The sequence below is a fragment of the Erythrolamprus reginae genome, chromosome Z (assembly GCF_031021105.1).
Source record: "Erythrolamprus reginae isolate rEryReg1 chromosome Z, rEryReg1.hap1, whole genome shotgun sequence".
Taxonomy (NCBI): domain Eukaryota; kingdom Metazoa; phylum Chordata; class Lepidosauria; order Squamata; family Dipsadidae; genus Erythrolamprus; species Erythrolamprus reginae.
In genome coordinates, this window is record NC_091963.1 from 91846306 (window position 1) to 91869711 (window position 23406).

The 23406-nt window shown below is 38.9% G+C and overlaps 1 protein-coding gene across 3 annotated transcripts in view; it reads right to left on the minus strand.

Moving 5' to 3' along the window:
* Positions 1-23406, minus strand: part of UBA6 (ubiquitin like modifier activating enzyme 6) — a 135865-nt gene that overhangs the window by 79015 nt on the left and 33444 nt on the right. For all 3 annotated transcript variants that reach the window (XM_070726958.1, XM_070726957.1, XM_070726959.1), the window contains 6 exons: positions 23241-23352; positions 20590-20670; positions 16297-16419; positions 12520-12643; positions 5555-5658; positions 1930-1992 (listed from right to left, as the gene is read on the minus strand). In XM_070726958.1, the coding sequence (XP_070583059.1) occupies positions 1930-1992; positions 5555-5658; positions 12520-12643; positions 16297-16419; positions 20590-20670; positions 23241-23352 (607 nt within the window). The remainder of the gene's footprint in view (positions 1-1929; positions 1993-5554; positions 5659-12519; positions 12644-16296; positions 16420-20589; positions 20671-23240; positions 23353-23406) is intronic.

A 23406-nucleotide genomic window follows, 5' to 3' on the forward strand; every position in this document is an offset into this window, starting at 1 on the left:
TTGAGTTGGCTATGCCCACACAGGTTTTGTGGTTCCCAGTGTTTTCTTTTCTGTGGGAAACAGATCCAAATGGCTCTTTGTGTGTTTACAGTTGCAGACCCCTGATCTAGATCATCCAAATTTACAAGCTCCACAATCACATAGCCAATCCCCTCATCCTTATCATATACAGTGGTACCTCTACTTACGAACGCCTCTACTAACAAAAGTTTCGAGATACGAACCCGGTGTTTAAGATTTTTTTGCCTCTTCTCACGAACCATTTTCTACTTACGAACCCAAGCCGGCGCTACTGGGATGTTCCGCCTCCGGACTTCCGTTGCCAGCCGAAGCACTTTTCATTCTGCTGCAGGGACCTCCCTTTGCTTCCCCTGCTGAGAATCCCTGCATTTCGTGCTTGCTGTCCATCTAAAGCGCCTGTCATTCTGCAGGGATCTTCCTTTGCCCGCTTGCCAGCGCCGCTGGGATGCTCCGCCTCCAGACTTCCGTTGCTGGCCGAATTGCCTGTCATTCTGCTGCAGGGATCTCCCTTTGCTTCCCCCCGCTGGGAATCCCTTCATTTCGTGCTTGCCGTCCATCTAAAGCGCATGTCATTCTGCAGGGATCCCCCTTTGCCCCCTTTGCTCCGCCTCCAGACTTCCGTTGCTGACCGAAGTGCCTGTCATTCTGCTTCAGGGATCTCTCTTTGCTTCCCCCCACTGGGAATCCCTGCATTTCGTGCTTGCCATCCGTCTGAAGCGCCTGTCATCCTGCTGCAGGGATCTCCCTTTGCTTCCCTCTGCTTGCCAGCGCCGCTGGGATGCTCCGCTTCTGGACTTCCGTTGCTGACTGAAGTGCTTGTCATTCTGCTGTAGGGATCTCCCTTTGCTTCCCCCCGCTGGGAATGCAGCAGAATCCCTGCAGCAGAACGACAGGTGCTTCGGCCAGCAATGGAAGTCCAGAGGCAGAGCTTCTAAATGCCCCTAACTTGCTGCTACATTCTCTGCCTGATGTCACTTCAATATGCTCTTCCCCTGCTGCTATATTCTCTGCCTGATATCATTTCAATATGCTCTTCCGCTGCTGCTACGTTCTCCACCCGATTTCACTTCCAAAATTATCTCTCGCCCACCGCTTCCTCCGGTCATTGCTTTTTTTTTTAAAAGCCTTAAAGTTTTGGATTTTCCTAATTGGTTTGCACACATTATTCGCTTTTACATTGATTTCTATGGGAAAAAATGCCTCTTCTTACGTACTTTTCTACTTATGAACCTGGTCACGGAACGAATTAAGTTCGTAAGTAGAGGTACCACTGTATATATACATGTGTCCCTGTAAAGGAACTAATATTAATATTGGAAGACACTGGAACAATGGCTTTACCATCTGGTCTAGGGATCTAATAAAATGTAGGGAATCTATAGTGACTATATTATGACTATGCAAAATTTACACTTCATGGTGTTAATGAATTTATTGCCTTTAATGTTTTATATATTTTTTATAATGTGTTGTGCTTTTTAACTTTGCTTGCTGACCAGAATCACATATATGAGATGTGTCATTATGTAAATTTACCAAAATAAATAAATGAAAGAAATTAACAAAATTAAATATTTGTGAATTTATTTATTCTACTCAGCTACAGTACTTGAAATGAATTAGTACCGATAGCACAGCTTATCTTCAATTGTTATTTTTTAGCCTGTTCATTTTGTTCTATATTATGATCTGTTTTACATTTAGTTTGTCATAATAATGTTGAATGTTTTGCTAAATATGAATATTTTTAAAAATAGCATTCCTTTAAATGGATTTATGTTGATTTTTCACTATTTTAAGTTCTGTTTTGAAAAAAAACCCAGCTTGTGAATAAAATTATTTTAATTCATGTGCATTCAATAAATTATTTTAAGCTCAATTATCTTTATATATTCCAAATAAACTAACCTCAGGTTTGCTAAAGTCAGCAATAAGATAGGTTGGATTATACAACTGCTTCTCCAATGGTTCCTAGGAAAAAATGGAATCTATATATAATTTCCAAAACAAAAATAACCACAAGCAAACTCAATTAAGATTGTCCATATTTTTCATACTCATGCAATAGTATTAGCAGAGTATTAATAAGCAGAAACAATTTTTAAAAATGGAATGTGATCCCGAAGACAGTGAGAAAAATAAAAATGATTCAAAATGGAGTTTCAAGAAAATAAAATCCCACCATTCCCCATAAAAAAATCAGCAGCAACAAAATACAGTTATTGCGCCAATCACAATTAATATAATCTTTGAATTGTTCCACATTGTTCCACTTAATAAGTATTATACTATTGCTCCTATATCCAAGGACCAAAATTCGTTTGGGACAGGGGTTTCCAAACCCCAGCCATAGACGGCACGAGTCCACAGCCCACCAGGAACTGGAACTTGCAAGTGAGCAAAGTCCTATCCATACAGGATTCAGGCACATGAAACCATACTCCTTTTCAGGGCAGAAGAAAAACCACATTCCATAAAACCGATCTCTGGTATCCAAAAGATTGGGGGCAGCTGTTTTAGGATATTAAAATGGATGAACTGAGAATTTGTATGGAAAGACTGTTGTTGTTCTTGTTAATTTACCTACAGTTTATTCAATTACATTTTTCAACCCAATCATATGGGCTAAATTTACACAATAAATGGAAATACACACACACACACACACACACACACACACATGTTATATCACACATAACCCTTCCCTGGTACAAACTGCTGATACAGGAGGTGAGCCTGTAGCCTAGAGGCAGAGGCCAAGGTTCTATCCCAGTAAAGTATGGCTACCTGATGAGGGCATATTATTATTATTATTATTATTATTATTATTATTATTATTATTATTATTATTATTATTATTTATTAGATTTGTATGCCACCCCTCTCCATAGACTCGGGGCGGCTCACAACAATAATAAAACAATGTATAACAAACCTAATAATTAAAAGTCACTAAAAACCCCTTATTAAAAAACAAAACATACACACAAACATACCATGCATAAACTGTATAGGTCCGGGGGAGATATCTCAGTTCCCCCATGCCTGGCACAGAGGTGGGATTTAAGGAGTTTACGAAAGACAAGGATGGTGGGGGCAATTCCAATCTCCGGGGGGAGCTGGTTCCAGAGGGACGGGGTTGTCACAGAGAAGGCTCTTTCCCTGGGTCCCGCCAGACGACATTGTTTAGTCAACAGGACCCGGAGAAGGCCAACTCTGTGGGACCTAACTGGTCGCTGGGATTCTTGTGGCAGAAGGCGGTCTCTGAGATACCCTGGCCCGATGCCATGAAGGGCCTTATAGGTCATAACCAACACTTTGAATTGTGACCGGAAACTGATCGGCAACCAATGCAGACTGCGGAGTGTTGGTGTGACATGGGCATACCTAGGAAAGTCCATGATTGCTCTCACAGCTGCATTTTGCATGATCTGAAGTTTCCAAAGTAGCCCCACGTAGAGAGCGTTACAGTAGTCGAACCTCGAGGTGATGAGGGCATGAGTGACTGTGAGCAGTGACTCCTGGTCCAAACAGGGCCGCAACTGATGCACCAGGCGAACCTGGGCAAATGCCCCCCTCGCCACAGCTGAAAGATGGTTTTCTAATGTTAGCTGTGGATCGAGGAGGACGCCCAAGTTGCGAACCCTCTCTGAGGGGGTCAATGATTCCCCCCCCCCCCCCCAGGGTGATGGAAAGACAGATGGAATTGTCCTTGGGAGGCAAAACCCACAGCCACTCCACCTTATCAGGGTTCAGCTTGAGTCTGTTGACACCCATCCAGACCCCAACAGCCTCCAGGCACCAGCACATCAAGTCCACTGCTTCGCTGAGAAGGGTGGAGATGTACAGCTGGGTATCATCAGCGTACTGATGATACCTCACCCCATGTCCTTACATGATCTCACCCAGCAGTTTCATGTAGATATTAAATAGCAGGTGTGAGGCACCCCACAAGGGAGCAACCTAGAGGTGGACCTCTGACCCCCCACTAACACCAAGTGCGACCGACCGGAGAGGTAGGAGCAGAACCACTGAAGGACAGTGCCTCCCTCTTCCAACCCCTCCAACCAGCACAGGATACCATGGTCGATGATATCGAAAGTCGCTGAGAGGTTGAGAAGTACCAGGACAGAGGATAAACCCCTGTCCCAGGGCCACCAGAGATCATCCATCAACACGACCAAAGCAGTTCCCGTGCTGTAACCGGCCCTGAATCCTGGCTGCTGAGGGCCTAGATAATCGGCTTTTTCCAAGGACCGCTGGAGTTGGAGTGCCACCACCTTCACAACAAACTTCCCCATAAAGGGAAGGTTGGAGACTGGACAATAGTTATTAAGAATGGCTGGGCCAAGGGAAGGCTTCTTGAGGAGGGGGCGCACAAGTGCCTCCTTGTAAGGAGCCAGAAAGGACCCCCTCTCCAAAGAAGCATTGACAATCTCCTAGATCCAGCTCCATGTCACCTCCCTGCTGGCCGAAACCAGCCAGGAGGGACACGAATCCAGTAAGCAGGTGGCAGAACTCCCAGCTCCAATGGCCTTGTCCACTTCATCAGGTATCACCAGATCAAACTCTTCCCAGACAGATGGACAAGTACGGGCCCCAGTCACCTCGACTGACTCATTGTCAGTTGACTCTGTTGAGTGCAACTTTGTAAGTCTTAATATGAGCTCTTACAAGTGTTCGATCGGATTCGGACTTACTCTTCCTCCATCGCTTCTCTAGACGTCTCTTCTGGCGTTTCAACTCCCGGAGCTCCTCATTGAACCATGGAGCTCTACGGGGTCAAGTGCCACGGAGAGGTCGCAATGGCGCAATCTGGTCAAGAGCCTCCGCTTCAGCCTTGTTCCAGGCCTCAGCAAAAGACTCTGCCAAACTGTGAACGAGTGTATCTGGGATAACCCCAAGCACCCTCTGAAAGTCCTCTGGGTCCATCAGGCATCTGGGTCGGAACCATCTAGTCGGTTCTGCCTCCCTGCGGGGAAGGATTGGAGCCAGGAAATCAAGCCGAAACAAACTGCTACATGCCAAAAGGCAGCAAACCCCTTTCCCTTGTGTAAAAATCCTAATAAAGATTAGAAAGATTCTCAGTTGGCTACAAAAACACCTAGAACCTATTTTTATACCAAAGAACATGTAGTAAAAAGTAACCAAACTTTTATACCTACCATGTATATTGTTTCTTTTTTGAATATGCAACAAGTATGCATTCAAATTTGTACCAAGCAAGTATTTGTTTTTCTGCATATATGTATGTGTACTTTCTTCATATACAACTCATTCCTCTTTTCTTTTCATATGACCAGTTTCTTTTAAATAACTTATACACCTCAGTATTGGCATTCCAGTATTTTAAGTGGAGTGAATTTTAACAAACCAGGATTTAATAATATTTGCTAAATTGTATTTGCTTGCCTCATTAAAATTTTACATTCTTCCTAATTGTTCCCCATACATTAATTCATCACATTCAGGTCAATAAAATCTAGAAGAATAAATACACATACTGTTAATAATTATCTTTAAAGTCACTTACAAAATGAAATACTTTAGGTATCTTTACTTGGACAGCTATACCACCATGTAAATAAGGTTCCATATCTGCAGTATTTCCAATGCTGAAGGAATAAGGTGATATTACTGAAAGAAAGAGAAATCAGTTGAGGAGGAAGGTTATTTTACTTATCTCATAATCTTAACTAAAAGGAAACTGAAAATGTTTGTTTTATACCTTTCTACACATCTAGCTTGACTTTTACTGTTTTGAACTCAGTTCTGAACTAATCAAACCATACAACGGTAAGCTAATTCTCAATCACACAAAATTATATAAAAATAGAAAAAAATGAATTACAAAGTAATGAAATTCTACTCCATGACTACAAAAAGAACTATATCAACCAGAATAATATAAAATGAAAATATTTATTAAGTAATATGCAGAACTCTCTGATTTGGGAATGGAACATTCCAGGAAATTCTTCTACAGATTATGTTTTTCTAAGGTAGTTTTGGTGGGTTTTCTGAAAATGAATCCTATAAACCTAAGTGGCTTGAAATGTTTGAGACATGGAATTCCAGACAAAACTGGCCTGTTTATGCCTAACGTTTAACAATTGGCCATTAATAAGGCTGGATGAAAAGCAGGAAGATATGTCTATGAAATTCATAAATAAAATTGATTGGAATTGTAACATAGAAAATAATGTCAAAATAACACTGATAGTTTAAAGAAGTAAGAACGGTCAAGATTTTAAGGTTTTCCATATAAGAGTATCAAACTATTATACAGATATCAGGAGAAACCTCATTTCAGAGAACAGGTACCACAAAAGAGAAGGCATGCTTCCTGGATTCCAAAAAATGACTTCTAATTGAAAGGACCCAAGCTGGTCAATCTTGTTAGTTCATACTACATACCAGTAGGAAGACACCAAGAGAGATAGGTGGTTCCTCAGATCAAACAATCAAACAGAATAGAGTTGGGAGGGACTTTGGAGGTCTTTTAGTTCAGTCTCCTATTCAAGCAGGAGACCTTATACTAGTGATGGCGAACCTTTTTTTTGGTTTGCATGCCAAAAGGGTATCTGTGAGTGTGCTAGCATGCAGGCACATGCCTACACCCCTTCCCTCCCTCTCCTATGCATGCGCACCCCCCTGCTGTCCCCCGCGCATGTGGATAGGCCTCTCTAAAGCCTGGTAGTTGAAAAAAATGCCCAACCGGGCAAACCGGAAATTTGGGGAAACACGCTTCCTGTTTGCCCATTGTGCTGTTTTGGGCCCAAACATGATGCACCAATTTCCAGAAAGAAAAAAGGAGCTTCATCAGAATGCAACCTCTCTGCCCAAACTACTGTCCCACAACAGCACTTTGCCGAAGTTACACAACTCCCCATTACTCCTTCACTCCTCATGCCAGAACAAAAATTTAAAAGTGCCCCTCCACCATTTGCTGCAGGAGCCCAAACTCCCCGAGTTCAGCTGCAAAGCCTTCTCCCCCGCCCTGCCTACCCCAGGGCTGCAGTCATAGTTTTGCCCACTCCAACTTTTTATTATTTCAAACTGATGCATGCATGTTTGAGCTGGTTCAATAGAATTGATTGGACGGCTATCTGTCTGAAATGATATAGGACCGTCATGGTGACACATGTGCCATAGCTTCACCATGACGGTCCTATATCATTTCAGACAGATAGCCGTCCAATCAATTCTAAAACTTCCAATGATGAAGCTCCTATAACGTCTGAAGGCAAGCTATGCCACTGGTTAATTCTCATTGTTAAAAAGTTTCTCCTTAATTCCAGATTACTTCTCTCCTTGATTACTTTCCATCCATTGTTTTTCGTCTTGCCTTTTGATGCTTTACAAAATAGATGGACTCCCTCTTCTTTTGTGGCAGCCCCTCAAATATTAGCCATATCCAATTCCTGCAATTGTTGTTCATGTTTTTGTCTCCAGGTCTTTCATCATCTAAGTCAGTGTTTCCTAACCTTGGCAACTTGAATATATTTGGACTTCACCTCCAAATATCTTCAAGTTGCCAAGGTTGGGAAACACTGATCTAAGTTGTTGTTCTTTGCGCTTTTTCCAAATTATCAACATCTTTTTTGTAACACGATGAACAAAAATGGATGCACTATTCCAGGTGTATGCTACTATTTATAAATATTGGTAATACTTATTACCAATAAGGATTTATAAAGTGGTACTAATCCTACTAATATATTTTACTTACTTACTTACTTACTTACTTACTTACTTACTTACTTACTTACTTACTTATTTACTTACTTACTTACTTACTTACTTACTTATTTAGACTTATATGCCGCCCCTCTCTGTGGACTCGGGGCGGCTTACAACATTTTAATAAAAAAGATACAATATATAAAACATTTCTAAGCCAATTAATAGAATAATTTAAAAATTATCTTAAAAACTAAACATTTAAAATCAAACAGTGACATGCATACTATCACATTGAATACATTCATTGGGCAGAGGCTGGGATCTAGTGACCCCAAGCCTGACGACATAAGTGCGTTTTCAAATTCTTACAAATGGCAAGAATCTCTGGGGGGGAGTTGATTCTGGAGGGCTGGGGCCCCCATAGAGAAGGCTCTTCCCCTAGGCCCCACCAAACGACATTGTCAAGTTGACGGGACCTGGAGAAGGCCAACTCTGTGGGACCTAACCGGACACTGGGATTCATGCGGCAGAAGGCGGTCCTGCATGTAATCTGGTCCTATGCCATGTAGGGCTTTATAGGTCATAACCAACATTTTGAATTGGATCTGGAAACCAATTGGCAGCCAGTGCAGTCTGCAGAGTACTGGAGAGACATGGGCATATCTTGGTAGGCCCATAATAGCTTGTGCGGCTGCATTCTGCACAATTTGTAGTTTCTGAACACTTTTCAAAGGTAGCCCCATACCGCATTGCAGTAGTCAAACCACGAGGTGATAAGGGCATGAGCGACCGTGAGCAGACTCTCTGTCCAAATAGGGGAGATTTTGATAGATTTTGATTCTATGCCTCTGTTTATACAACCAGTTTTTGGGCTTCTGCATCACCACATCATCTTTAAATGTTGATCCACTAGGACTCCAAGGACTCTCTCCCAGGTTTCTTGTTATTTATATGTTAAGAAACTTTATCTTTATTATCTCTGACTTTTATTACAAGTCTTTATTTATTCTGAGCCTTTACTTTCCTAATTTCATCTTTACAAATTCAGGTTATCTGTTGTTATTCTGCCTTAGTTATATGTCCCTCTTTCAATTATTTTGTATTTGTTCTTTTCTTTTGGGGGGGGGGTGTAATTTTTTTTATTTTTTCCTCCATACAAACTTTTTCAATAAATTTTAAAATACCTTCGTATTACAATAAAAACAGTATTGAATTAGTAAAACAAATATAATTGCCCCCAAAGAATTATTAGTTCCAAATTAATTACTTCTGGTATTCATCAATCCTCCCAACCTTAACTTTTGATTTTGTCATCTAGATATCTAATTTCCTGCTAATTGAATTCAACATTGATTTCCTTTTAACCTTATTAAATTAATATCATATCCTCTTGCAAATTCAGGTATGCCATCATGCCTACTCCTCCTTAAACATTCTCCAAAACCCTTACAAAAAAGGACTTATCAACTATAAAGAAAAAAAACAAACAGATTATAGTACAGTATTAAGAAGAAAAAAAGTGACTCTATTACTATCAAAACTAAAAAAAGTCAACAAAGCAAAGAGCATACAAAAACATAGATATTAATCAATCCATTGTTTTAAATCTACAATTCTTAGACATTTATCATATTATAATCATGTGATATTATTATAAAAGTCAATCAAAACTTCAATATATAAATAATACCTTTTAACATTTGCTTTTCTATTATTTCATTAAATATATTAATCAGTTAATATTCAAAAACTTATCATTTCATTGTTGTTAACTTTCACCAATCTTTTGCAATTTCAATAATCTAAGTAATCTATTTGTATACAGTTCTATATTTTATTAAGATTTCATAAAGTCATACATAAAATAACACCTAAATGAATCACATCATTCCATAATCAATGAGCCGGGATGGCGCAGCAGGTAGAGTGCAGTACTGCAGGCCACTGAAGCTGACTGTAGATCTGTAGGACAGAGGTTCAAATCTCATCATCGGGTCAGCCTTCCATCCTTCCGAGGTGTGTAAAATGAGGACCCAGATTGTGGGGGCAATATGCTGGCTCTGTTAAAAAGTACTATTGCTAACATGTTGTAAACCACCCTGAGTCTAAGGAGAAGGTTGGCATAAAAATTGAATGAATGAATGAATGAATGAATGAATGAATGAATGAATGAATGAATGAATGAATGTTTAGTAATCTATCATCTCTCCTCATGGTGCAATCTTTGCCAATCTGCAAGGAATTTCTTTCTTATCTTTTTGTAACCTATCGTTTTCTCCTTTCCTCTTTTTCTGCTCAAGTATAAATTCTTTCCAGACCTTTTTATTTTGGTTCTAGTTCCTTTCTTACTTTGCCTATTCCAGGGTGTCAGATCACATCTATTCTCAATTTTATTAGTGCTTATTTTTTTATAATCATCATCAAGGATGTGACCCTCAACCCCTCTTCAATCAAAGCATTTTCTGATTCATTTGTCTTTTTGCATCCCTTGCAAAGAAAGAAAGAAAGAGGAAGGAAGGAAAAAGGAAGGAAGGGGATGGAGAGGGAGGGAGGAAAGAAGGAAGGAAGGAAAAGAAAAACAAAAAGAGAAAAAAGAAAAAGGGAAGGAAGGAAGGAAGGAAGGAAGGAAGGAAGGAAGGAAGGAAGGAAGGAAGGAAGGAAGAAGGGAGGGGGGGCAGACACTTAGGCTGTATGGTGCCCCCAAATTCCTGATGGTGGCCCTGCCGGCAGGAATCAGCTCCCCAAACAGCAGGGATTCAGCATCCCCTCTCAGGAGCGCAAGGGATGCCATCTTGCTGTGGCGCTGACCACATCCATCCTACCATATTTGTTCTTTTTGTCTTTCAGTTTATCAGAGATCTTTGTGCAACCATGCTGGTTTCTTCTTGAATCTATTTTTCATTTTCAGTGGTATTGTGCAGGATTAGGCTTTTAAGATCATATTTCCCATGCTTCTTGAGTTGAGTTTAGGATTTTTATCCATGGGAGTTTTCTTAGGGTCTTTGCCAGTGTGTTAAAATCAGCTCTTTTAAGGTTTAATACACTGGTTGGTTATATTATACTGCTTATATTCACATTATACTGAATTTCAATATGTCATGATCACTCTTGCTCTGGAGAGTATTCTGGATACTTCAACTCCCCCTATCACTTCTTCTCAATTAGTAAAAATTAGGTGCAACATAGCTTTTCCTCTAGTTCATTCCTATACCTTTTGGATGGCAAAGTTTTCAGGTGAATTGGTTGGAAAGCAGTTCAATCTCCCATTTGCTGCAGTTTGTCTCCCAATTGATTATCAGGGTAGTTAAAGTCTTCTATTACTACTGTGGTCTGTTTCCTACATGCATTTGTTAATTGATTAGCAAAGACTTCATCTTTTCTTCTGCTTGGTTGGATGGCTTGTAGTATAAAGCCTATAGCAATGTTATTCTTTTTTCCTTTTATATTGATCTATATGGATTCTAGGTGGTTTTCATTCTTGGTTTCGTACATTTCTGTAGAGATATAGTGACATAATTAGGTTTTTCCATGTAGATCTTTATAGATCATAATCAATAACTTGAATTGCATCCAGAAGCATATTGGTCATCAGTGCAACTCACACACTCTCTCAAGTTGTGTAAAAGTTTCCTAGACATAGTTGCCATTTGTTCATTGAACAGGAACTGTAAACCCATGAAGAGCTCCAAATTGTGCTACATTCTTAAATTGGAAAATGCAACCTTGTCCAAAATTAAAGAAAGAGTATCCCCAGCGCTGGCTCAACACCTTTGAAATGGAGATGAGCACTGTCTCCTGTAGTTGGCAGTGTCGTATAGATGCTATCATATCAAAAAGCTTTGGCCTTTCTCCTCCTCACATGTGTTCTCTTTGATTTTAAGATCCTCACTATTGCCCAAGACTGCTTCATCTGCAATCTTCAATTTGCTTTTCTTTGTTGCAACTGTTTGTGATTTTAAGAATAATTTTATTGAAGAACTTCCTGCTATTTTGAGTTTTTTTCCCATTAGCTTGACTGCTTAGAAAAAATCTCTTATATTTTTTAAATCCACTTTAAGTTGAAGAATTTGAAGTGGCACATGATGACTTTGGAACATACACTATACTTAAAGATGTGCATTTCAGTGAAAATGTTATTTTTCCTTCTGGTTTCTCTTCAGATCATATAAAACTTTCACCTTCTGAAGAATCCATCCACACTCTTCCACTGAAATTGTTCAAAGGTCATTCTTTTCTCAGACCCCTGTGGTAAGGATAGTTTATTGTCTGTGTCTGTTATTGTGCAGAGGACATGACGTATTTATTGAAGGCAGTACTGTCAACAATATCTCCGGATTTTATTTTTTCCAAGGTAAATACTTGAAATGTTAATCAAAATGTGTCTGGTAAATTATTTTTATTAGGTCTAATCTAGTGTAGTATGATATACGGTAAATCTAATGAACTAAAATAAAATAAGACATTCAAACATTGCTTAAAAGTGAACTACATATATTTCTTGTGCTGTCTATCCAAAGTCATACACTAGCTATTTTTGCAGGTATTATTAACCTTTACTAATAAATTACATAATGGATACACAATGCATAAAATATATTCATGAATCTTTAGGAAGGTAGAATAACCAAGCATCTAGAATCCTTTTATAACAATTAAGGTATTAAACGTTTTTTCCATGATAGCAGTGTATTGTCTCACTAATTCAAAATTCCTCCAGAATAGACATTTTGGATATAAATCTTTCTTGCTATAGATTTAATTTATAAATATGTTTTTACTATTGCTGCACGGTTTGAAAAAAAATTGGCTTACCACTTATCTGATGGGTAGATCCATTTAAAGATGTCATTCCATTAATTTCCCGGAAGGTTACAAACTGTCCAGTTTCAAGTTTATGAGGATTATTATCAAGGCAGGTGACAATACCACAAGTCGCCTGAAATTGGAACCCACCAAGTATTAAGGAAAAGTAAGATTGCAGTAAAAATTCAAACACAATTCTTACTATTGAGTTGATTCCTGATAAATACATGGACATGTAGTTTTCTTGGTAAGATTGGTAATATTTTGGGAAGCTTGTCAATATTTTCAACTGGAATATTTTTAACCTCCAGATGTAAGGCTGACAGAGATAACTAACTAACTTCCACATCTAAAATCAAAATATTACCTGCTCCTAATCTTATTCTAATTTTATTTAATACCGGTAATTCTAAGATATGACCAGAGGATTAACACAAATGTCAATATGCAAATTACTGTATTTCAACAATGATCATAATCAAAGCTCTATATGCATAATCAGACTTACAAAACTGCAGTGAAGGATGCACATATTGATTAATGCTTCCCTCCCCCAATGGAGATTCAACAATATGAAAATGACGATGTTGATTAACTTTTTTTCCAAAATAAGTAAATAAAGAAATGTTTCTATTTTATAAATTTATTCATAAGAATAAATGGACATTGATTAAAATATTTGGTTGGTTTGGTAATTTCAACATGTTTTTTTTTAATGAATACAGCACGTAAGGTATATTAAAATATATAAATCATTACATTGTAAATAGAAGAAATAAAAAAATTACAGTTCATCTAGAATGATTAAGTAATACATTTAACTTTAAGGACTGCAAATATATGATTACAGTTAGTCTTTACTGACTGCAATTGGGACTGGCAACTCTGTCACTAAGCAACTTAATAATTAAGCATAATTTCACATGACTGTGCCATCTTACAATACAGTTTATAATCATAATGGAGCCTGTCCATTAGGAGTGAAAGTCAGGAGCACATTAAGTGATCTACTTTAAGTGAATGAGCCCCCATTTTGACTCTTCCCAATGCATTTGTTAAACAAATGTACAAGTCATTAAGTGAGCATGGGGTAAATTTGAGTGGGGAATATGATCGTGGGCCTAGTGCAATAACAAGAGTACTGGACTTCAGCTACACAAAGCTTTCCCCCACCAACTTATCTCATGCACTGCTTCCCAACTCTTGGGGTTCCCACAATCATTTGGTCCTCTTCCACACCCAGCCCTGTACCAATTGATCTTTTAGCTTTAAAAGATCTTCAGAGTTCAAAAACTCAGGGTAGGAGGGCAAGTTCCATTGCTCAGGCAGATGGTAGAAAAGCACCTATCTTCTGAGGCACTGACACAGTCCTTTGTTTTCAGCAAAACTCTTCCCTCATTACATTTTCCCTTTTTCTTCCAGGAAACAACACTCCATCTTCCAGCAAACTCACATGGTCATACATTCTCTTGCACACTCACCTTCCTTCCTTCTTTCTGCAAATGCACACATGCACATGGGTACATAGTTTCTCTTCCAGAAAACTCAAAGCCACACAATCCGTCTTTCACTCTCCCAATCACACAGCCACACATGCAGCCACGCACTCTATCTTCCAGCAAACTCAAGTGGTCATACAATCCCTCTTCCCCACAATTTTTCTTCCCAACACTCCTTTTTTCCAATAAACGCATGCACACATGTGGCACACATTTCCTCTTAAAGAAAAATTGTGCAGCCACACTTTCTCTTTCTCCCAGTGAATACACAGAAGTAGCAAATGTTTCCCTGTTGCTATGGCTGTTTGAGTTTTTTGGAAGAGGAAGTGCGTGGCCATATGTGTGTATGTGTTTCTAGGAACAAAGGAGAGTGTGGAAAAGGTAGTATGGAAAAGGGAGAGTGTAACCACACAAGCTTGCTGGAACAGGAAGTGCATTGCTGTATGCATGCAGGCATGCATTTGTCAGAGGAAAGACAAATGAGAAATTGTATGGAAGAAGAAATGTGTAGCTTCGCTATTTTCCCGGAAGAGGGAATGTTTGAAGCATGAAAGAGTATAGAAGAGGGAGTGTGTAACTGGGCAACTGTGCTGGAAGAAGAAGTGTATGACTACATTTGTGCATGTGTTTGCAGACAGAGAGGGGAGCAAAAGAAGATTTTGCTAAAACAGAGAGTTGCGTTTGAAAGATATTTAAACAAAACCCTTCACTTTATAATGTTCCAAAGATATTAAAAATTTGCAAGTGATTAGAAGAATGATGAGTATATCAGAGATGTAATTATATTTAGAAAGTTATCAAACCAGTGATGCAATTTCACAAGTAGCTGGCCATACAAAAGAATTTAACTGCAATCTTGGAATACAAATATGACATCAATCTTTATTCTGATGATGGCTTAAATATAAACATCGCAGCTGCAGTTTCAAGCAAATTTACAACTTTCAGAAGGACAAGTTTGGAATGTTTTCTTTATGAACATTAACAAGGTTATTTATAATTACTTGTTAAACATTCCAGAGATAAAAAAAGATTTTATCCTATGAGGACAAGCTGGAAGGAGTGACTTAAATTTAATCAGTTAATTGGAATTAGGAAGGTTTTTTTACCAGTCTTCTGTACTGTATGTAATTGAAAGAAAATTTTAAAATAAGGTTTGAAAATATGTTTTCCTTCATTTATAATAGTTGAGTGAAGCTTGTAAAGTATTATTGAAAGTAAATTTGAAAGTATCTAAAGACGTTTAAAAAGATATATTAGACTTAATTTATTTTTAAAACATTTTTAAACAAAAAATTTAAATTTTAAAATGAAAAAGTTTTTTTCTTTTAAAGAATCAAAGCATAGTGAATTTTGATAATATAAACGGTAATAAAATTAGTAAAAATTAGTAAGTGCAAGCAGAAATACATATTTTCCACAGCAAAAAAGTGGACATTGTTGAATTGATTACTTTAGTCAAAGTACATACGTACTTTTGTTTTCAAATGGAAACCTCTACTGGATTTTATGCTTGTGATGCAAAAATGAAATTTGTTTTTGGTTTTGCTGATTAGATACTTTCATTTTATCAAACCCATAGCCTTATCTTAGCTTTGCCCATCTAATTATGGCTAAAGATCTATTGAGCAGGAACTATAGCACTTTTGTGTACTGGATGCTGTTGTACTGGAACTGAATTTATCTTTATCTTCCCCTCATCTTCAGATGAATGATGTCACTACTAAAAGCACATTTCCCATAAAAGACAATTCTGATGAACTATCTATAACTGCATAGTATACAACATTATCATCTGTATAATACTGTTGTATATTTCTCTATACATGGTACCTCTACCTACAAACGCATCTACTTATGAACCATTTTCCACCCACAAACCGAGGCTCCAAAACTGTAACCAGAAAAGACAGAGAGAAGCCTCCGTGGGGCCTCTCTAGGAATCTCCTGGGAGGAAACAGGGCCGGAAAAGGCGGGGAGAAGCCTCTGTGGGGCCTCTCTAGGAATCTCTTGGGAGGAAACAGGGCCAGAAAAGGCGGGGAGAAGCCTCCTAGGAATCTCCTGGGAGAAAACAGGGCTTCCACCCTCCCTGTGGTTTCCCCAGTCGCACACATTATTTGCTTTTGCATTGATTCTTATGGGAAAAATTGCTTCTTCTTACAAACTTTTCTACTTAAGAACCTGGTACATAAGTAGAGGTACCACTGTATATGAATTTAAAAATTTAAGGATTTCAGTTAAACTACAACATATACAAAAAAAATATCAATATTTAAAACATTCTCACCTGAGATATGTTTGAAATGAATATTTCTTTTGGTTCCTCTCCTGTGGTATCTAGGACTTCAAATTCATCACCAAAGTCACAAAACAGACGTGCCCATATTCCGTACACATCTGCACTTATAAACTGTAAGAACAACCCAAAGTAATAACAATATTTTATTTTGCTACTGCTGACGAAAGAAAAGTTAGTATGTTAACATTTAATACTGAATTGTAATTGGCCTATATTAAATGTTTGAACAAAATAATACTTATCCAATCTCTTTAGATCTTTAGTGTAGGATTTCCTGCCTAAACAGGGGTTGGACTAGAAGACCTCCAAAGTCCCTTCCAACTCTGTTGTTATTACAGATCTCTGGCCAAGTTGTAGTTTAGGAATTACCCTTGCAAATATTTTAGTCACATTTATACTAAACCTGGGATATAAGAAAGAGTTTTTACTTCTTTAAGTTTGCTTAAATAGGATGTGTGAACTTAAAAGGCTTGAAACAAACAAACAAAAAAGAAAAATAGTAAAAGCTGTTATTTCTACTAATTTTAAAAAAGACAAGCCTATAGATTATGTGAACACATAAGATAGCTGCTTTCTTCCAACAAGGGGCTGCAGATGACAACTTTAGCTTCAATTCACTCAGAGTAGTCAGGACTAGATGTTTAGACACAGAAGAAGGAAAACAAATCCGTTTAGAGTAATGAAATAAAAACAACTATCAAAAGCAATCCAAATTTTATATTAGGGATAATAGTATTCAAATAAAATTAAATTTATAAAATTAAAAAATTAAAATTAAATATAAATTAAAATTTTAAAAAATTAAACTTTAAAATTATAAAAAAATTAAACTTTAAAATTATTTTAAAATATACCGTATTTTTCGGTGTATAAAACACACCTTTTTATTGCAAAAAGTGCTTTAAAAATTGGATGCATCTTATACATCGAATGTTGCAGAGGCTGCCCGGCAGATCTCAGTGGGAAGCCGGCAGCTCAGCTCCAGGGATGGGCAGGGTGCCAGGTGTTGCACCAGCAGCAAAGCCTCTCTTTCCAGGCGGTTGTGGGACAAAGCAGGGGCGGCTCCCGAGTTAGCTAGTCCCAGCGGAGGGAGCGGCGGCAACTGCTGAGGCGGCTCCCAGGGCTTTCATTTGAGTACCGGCCGAGCCCAAGTACGAGGAGCAGCCGAGGACCCAACAACACAATGAGGTGGGGTAGGGGCTGATGGAGCCAAGCCCCCTCGCGCAAATCGATCAGGGCCACCTCGCGGGCCTTCTCCACTGTCTGGATGCAAAGAGCGCCAAGGGGATGCCCACTTCTTGGCAGCTACCGTCTCGTGCCAGACAATCAGGGGCCCCCTGCGGGCCTTCTCCACCATCTGGATGCACAGAGCGCCAAGGGAACGGCCACCCGCTTCTCAGCTGCTGCTGCATGCCCCCACATCACCTACCTGGCGGCAGGCATTCCTCGCAGGGTCCCTGCCGGCAGCAGCCCCAGTTCAGATGCTCATGGCGACTAGCTGCCCCATCCAAACTGGGGTCGGTGCCAGCAGGGACCCCGTGAGGAATGCCCGCCACCAGGCAAGTGACGTGGGGGCACGTGACGGCAGCTGAGGAGAAGCGGACGGGCATCCCTTCAGCGCTCTGTGCATCGAGATGGTGGAGAAGGCCCACAGGAGGTCCCTGATCGTCCGGCACGAGACAGCAGCTGTCAAGAAGCGGGCTGGTGTTCCCTTGGTGCTCTGCGCATCCAACGGGTTTTGTTGGAGAGCGACACGCCCCCACACCCCAGCATCCCATCGCGACATCCAAACTGGGGATGGAGGAAAGGGAGGTAGGTAGATAAGAGAGGTGCCTCAAAAAGGCTTTGGAGGAAGCCGAAGGGAAGGAGAAGGGAGAGGAGTGTGTATGTGTGTGGGGGGGGGGGTGTGTGAGAGAGAGAGAGACAGAGAGAGAGAGAGAGAGAGAGAGAGAAAGACAGAGACAGAGATAATGGGGAAGCACCTTCCGCAAGAGACCAGCGCCTGGTCCCAAAAGACATTTTCCCTACATTCATCTCTCACGGGAAAGCCTTGTCCCAACTGGGGAGGAAAATGCTTGGGGAGGGGGCGGCATCTGGACTAACATCCTAGAAGGTCAGTGTGTGTGCGTGTGCGTGTGTGGTCTTTGGGTAGATTCCCCCCTTTGCTTTCTCATCCCCCCCCCCCCCCGGCAAGATTAAGGCTTGTGGACTTCAACTCCCATTCCTAAGGTAGCATGACTGATGGAGGAATTCTGGGAGTCAAAGTCCACTAGTCTTAAAATTGTTAAGTTTCAAGACCCCTGAGTTAGAGGTTAGAAGTGCAACGGTCTTCAAATCTGGCAAGATTAAGGCTTGTGGACTTCAACTCCCATTCCTAAAATAGCATGACTGGTGGAGGAATTCTGAGAGTTGAAGTCCACAAGCTTGAAGTCCTTAGAGTTGTCAAATTTGAAGTTTGTAAAAAGTGTACATGGTTTTAAAAAGTATACATGGTTGTAAAAAGTATTGTGCTACACTGGCATTTTATTAAACAACATAATATTACACCATTTGGTTAGGAATACTTTTTTCCTTGTTTTTCTCCTCTAAAATCTAGGTGCATCTTATACATCAGTATGTCTGATACACCGAAAAATACGGTAGTTGAAAAATATCTCATAAAATCTCATCTGAGGATGCACATATTTGGAGATTGACACAACTTCCAAGATTTGGATCTTTTTCAATATGTGAGTGATATCACTAATAGCATTTGCATAGACAAGAGGATTTTGAGAGAAAAGAAATCCACACCATGAGCTACAGAGATCTGTGTCTTTCTCCAATGGATCAGATTAGTTGGCCACATGCCTATATTAATGCAAATCTTACAACTAATAGTCTAAAGCATGAAATCTAAAAATGAATATCTATTTGTATCTACACAACCTGAAGAAAAATTTAAAATGATGGAGAAGGAGGCAAGCACAGTGGTGACCTGGCAAGGTACGTGTTATGTTTTCATTCCTGCCCATGGACATTTCAAATTATATCTGTACCAAGTGCAAACTGATTAGATTGCTGAGGGAAAAAATAGAGGAACTAGACATATCTAGAGACTTTGAAGTCTCATCTGTGACAATGAGGAATTCCTAGAAAAAATGAGTGTTTTTATACAAAGTAAACACAGCAAGGAAGAAACAACTACAGGAAAAAATGAACGCCTAGAAGAAGAGCAATGGAGTCATGTCACTTAGAGAACAAACAATTTGAAGAATATTGTCACTACTAATGGAGCAGAATAATCAATTTCATACCCTCCCACTAGAAGATAACATGTAGACACTTGGAGAAGAGTTTTCATTATTACAGTGACAGGAAGAAAAGTAGACTATCATAAAGAAGAGTAATCCACTGAGCTCTCCAAAGAGAAAAATGTGTGTAATGGTGATTGCTGATTCTCTTCTCAGAGGAACAGAATTGACAATTTTGGGCTATGTATGGAAATATGTTGTCTATAAAATGCAAAGATCAAAGATGTGACAGAGAGATTTACCCAAATAATAAATCCCACTGCTCATTAACTCTTTCCTCTCTTTCATGTTGGGATAAATGATACAACAAAAAAGAGACTGAAAAAATATCAAAGGACTACAAACAACTAGGCAGGAAAATTAATTAATTAGGAGCGAAGGTAGTGTTTTCATCCATATTTTAAATAGAAGGCCAAAGAAATAAAAGATTTTAGAGATTAACTGCTGACTCAAGAGATAGTGCCACTGAGAGAACTTTAGATTTCTGGACTATTCTCTACATTACCTACATAAAAAACTGGCAAGAAATTAGTTGTACCTCACGAGGATCAAGAAAAACGTATTTGCAAAATATCTGGCTTGGCTCATCCTAAAGGTTTTAAACTAAATCTGTAGGGGGAAGGAAGTCTATTTTTAGGATCAAACCAAAAACATAAAAACCAAGACAACAATCAGACATTAGGGAATGGAGTGGTGAAAAGGAAGAGAAACTCAGGTATCAAACAGGAGACACAAGAAGCAAACACAGGGTCAGCTATAAAGGGCTCAAATCAATGTAAACTAATATTCAAAGTATGGGGAACAAACAAGGAGTAATTGAAGTCAAAGTACATGAAGGCCCATATGATATTGTTGCTATTACTGAAACTTGGTGGGATAGAATGGTTAGATGGAACCCACAAGTAAAGTATACTACTAGAAGAACATATTTTAATTTTTAAAAATGAACTCAAAAACAGGAGGAGTTGAATTATATACAAAGAATTACCTTAATAGGTGGATGTTGTGTATGGCAAAAAGCATTAATCTTCTTCTGCAGTGACATCTTCATCTCAGTTAATATGACACACTTTTTAAAAAATAGTCCAAAGATACATCTTAGATTAACTCATGATTGATTATAACCTGTAACTTATAGACCAACAAATTTATCAGATAATCCAGTTTCTTTTATCTACACCAAATAAAAGTTTCTAACATTAAATTACTATAATATGAATAAATGTTTATTATGTAAAAATCTAAGTCCTCATATGTCAGAAATACATCAATATACTTTTCACTTCTGCAAGGAAATATTCTCTCTTTATTTTAATAATTCATCATATAGTTATTTCTTGGACTTGTGCCACTAACAGCTTTTATCTGATTCTATACTATAATGGGGTTCTTACCAAATAAAATGACTCATGCCATACTTACAAAAAAAACCCAAAACCCTATAATAGAGAACTACAGACAGGAGCTCATGATTGAAACTGATTCTGATTGAAACTGGTTCTACTCACCTCATGTCAAGAGACTAAACAGCTTTTCAATTATTCTGAGCTCTTTCCATATAGTTGTTACATTAAAAAAACAATCTAAATTTTGTGCATGTTCTATTTATAACACAAACATAACCATTAAGATTGACTAAGGAAAGTTCTAATACCATTTTAAAAAGTTGATCTTTAAAAATGCTTTAAAAATAGTCAACACACACGGGAAGAAACACATAACTTAATATAGGCCTACAGAATATCTTAAGATCCAGCAGAAAAACATGTAGGATAGTCCTAAACCTGATAAGATGGAGTGGCTGTGGGTTTTGCCTCCCAAGGACAATCCCATCTGTCCGTCCATTACCCTGGGAGGCATTACCTTGGTGGGGGGGAGATTATTGACCTCCTCAGAGAGGGTCCGCAACTTGGGCGTCCTCCTCGATCCACAGCTTACATTAGAAAACCATCTTTCAGCTGTGGTGAGGGGGGCGTTTGCCCAGGTTCGCCTGGTGCACCAGTTGCGGCCCTACTTGGATCGGGAGTCACTGCTCACAGTCACTCATGCCCTCATCACCTCGAGGTTCGACTACTGTAACGCTCTCTACATTGGGCTACCTTTGAAGAGTGTTCGGAAACTTCAGATCATGCAGAATGCAGCTGCGAAAGCAATCATGGGCTTCCCTAGGTATGCCCATGTTACACCAACACACCGCTGTCTGCATTGGTTGCCAGTTTCCGGTCACAATTCAAAGTGTTGATTATAAAGCCCTTCATGGCATCGGACCAGAATATATCTGGGACTGCCTTCTTCCGCATGAATCCTAGTGACCAGTTAGGTCCCACAGAGTTGGCCTTCTCCGGGTCCCGTCGACGAAACAATGTCATCTGGCGGGACCCAGGGGAAGAGCCGTCTCTGTGGCGGCCCCGACCCTCTGGAATCAACTCCCCCCGGAGATTATCATTTCCTCCACCCTCCTTACTTTTCACAAACTCCTTAAAATCCACCTCTGTCGTCAGGCATGGGGAAATTGATTTCCCTGGGCCGTTCCCGTTTTATGTATGGTTCATATGAGATGTATGATTGTTTTTATATTAAGGGTTTTAAATTGTTTTAATCATTGGATTTGTACTGTTTTGTTGTTGTGAGCCGCTCCGAGTCTCCGGAGAGGAGCAGCATACAAATCTAATAAATAATAATAATAATAAAATAAAGACCAGCAGGTTCCAGCTAAAGATAATTAGGAAACCTGGTGATGTAATTATATGCATGCTATCTTAATTCTTATCTAAATGATGCACAAAATAATTCAGTTGGATATAAATGAAAATTTCTAAACTAAGCAGAATACAGAAGAATACTTCAAGAAACATCAAACTGAAACATCAAACTGAAACATCAAAATACAAATTCTACCCTTTAATGCTTATGTTATTTGATTCAAGTCTGCGTGTGCAATTTTTGCATCATGACATCATGGCGAAAGTTTCATCATATGTTATGCTTCCTGAGGGAATGTATGGCAGAATCAAGCCCATAAATCTACATAAGCATATATACACATACACCAATGCATACCTGAAATTATTTAAAATCAATCAGGCATTTTAAAAAGACCCTTCTGAAGAAATAGTTTCTGTTATATATATGATAAATGAGAATATAGTTTTAAATCTGTGTTTTTCAAAATGCACATCACAATGCACACACTGTACATTCATGATAGCATGACAAGACTTCCAGTCTCAATATTTGCATTAGACAGATAAAGCAAATCATTTCCAAATCCATTGCACATAATGCTTGGATGAGAAAAAGAGGAAGTCACCATCCATTTGTATATAGAATTTGAATACTCAGAAATTATAGTTTTGCTGCCTCTTTTTATTACTTTCAAAATAATTTTAAAGAAATACTTACCCTTCTTTTCCTTCTTAACCCAACTTCTCATTTGAAAAACTTAGTAAAGGTTAGGTTGTCACTGTCTAAGTTGGCTATTCCTTAAAACAACAAAAGGAATTGCCAGAGTTTTAAATGCCTTCAGAAATATTTCACTGCCATTTTCAAGATGTACCTAGCAGGAGCTTGGGACAGGAGTCGCTACTATAGGCATCAAAGCTAATTAAATGGAAGATATTTCAAAAAGGTAACACATACCTGATATTGTTTCAGAAAAGAAATATCAGTGACTTCATTTAATGGATCAGTTGATGACATCACTTGGACATATGGATTCAGCGCTGCAATGTGAGGTTGTGCTGCTTCAGCTCTGAAGTGCATATAATAATTGTATTAATAGGTGTGATATGCAGGTTCTACTCTG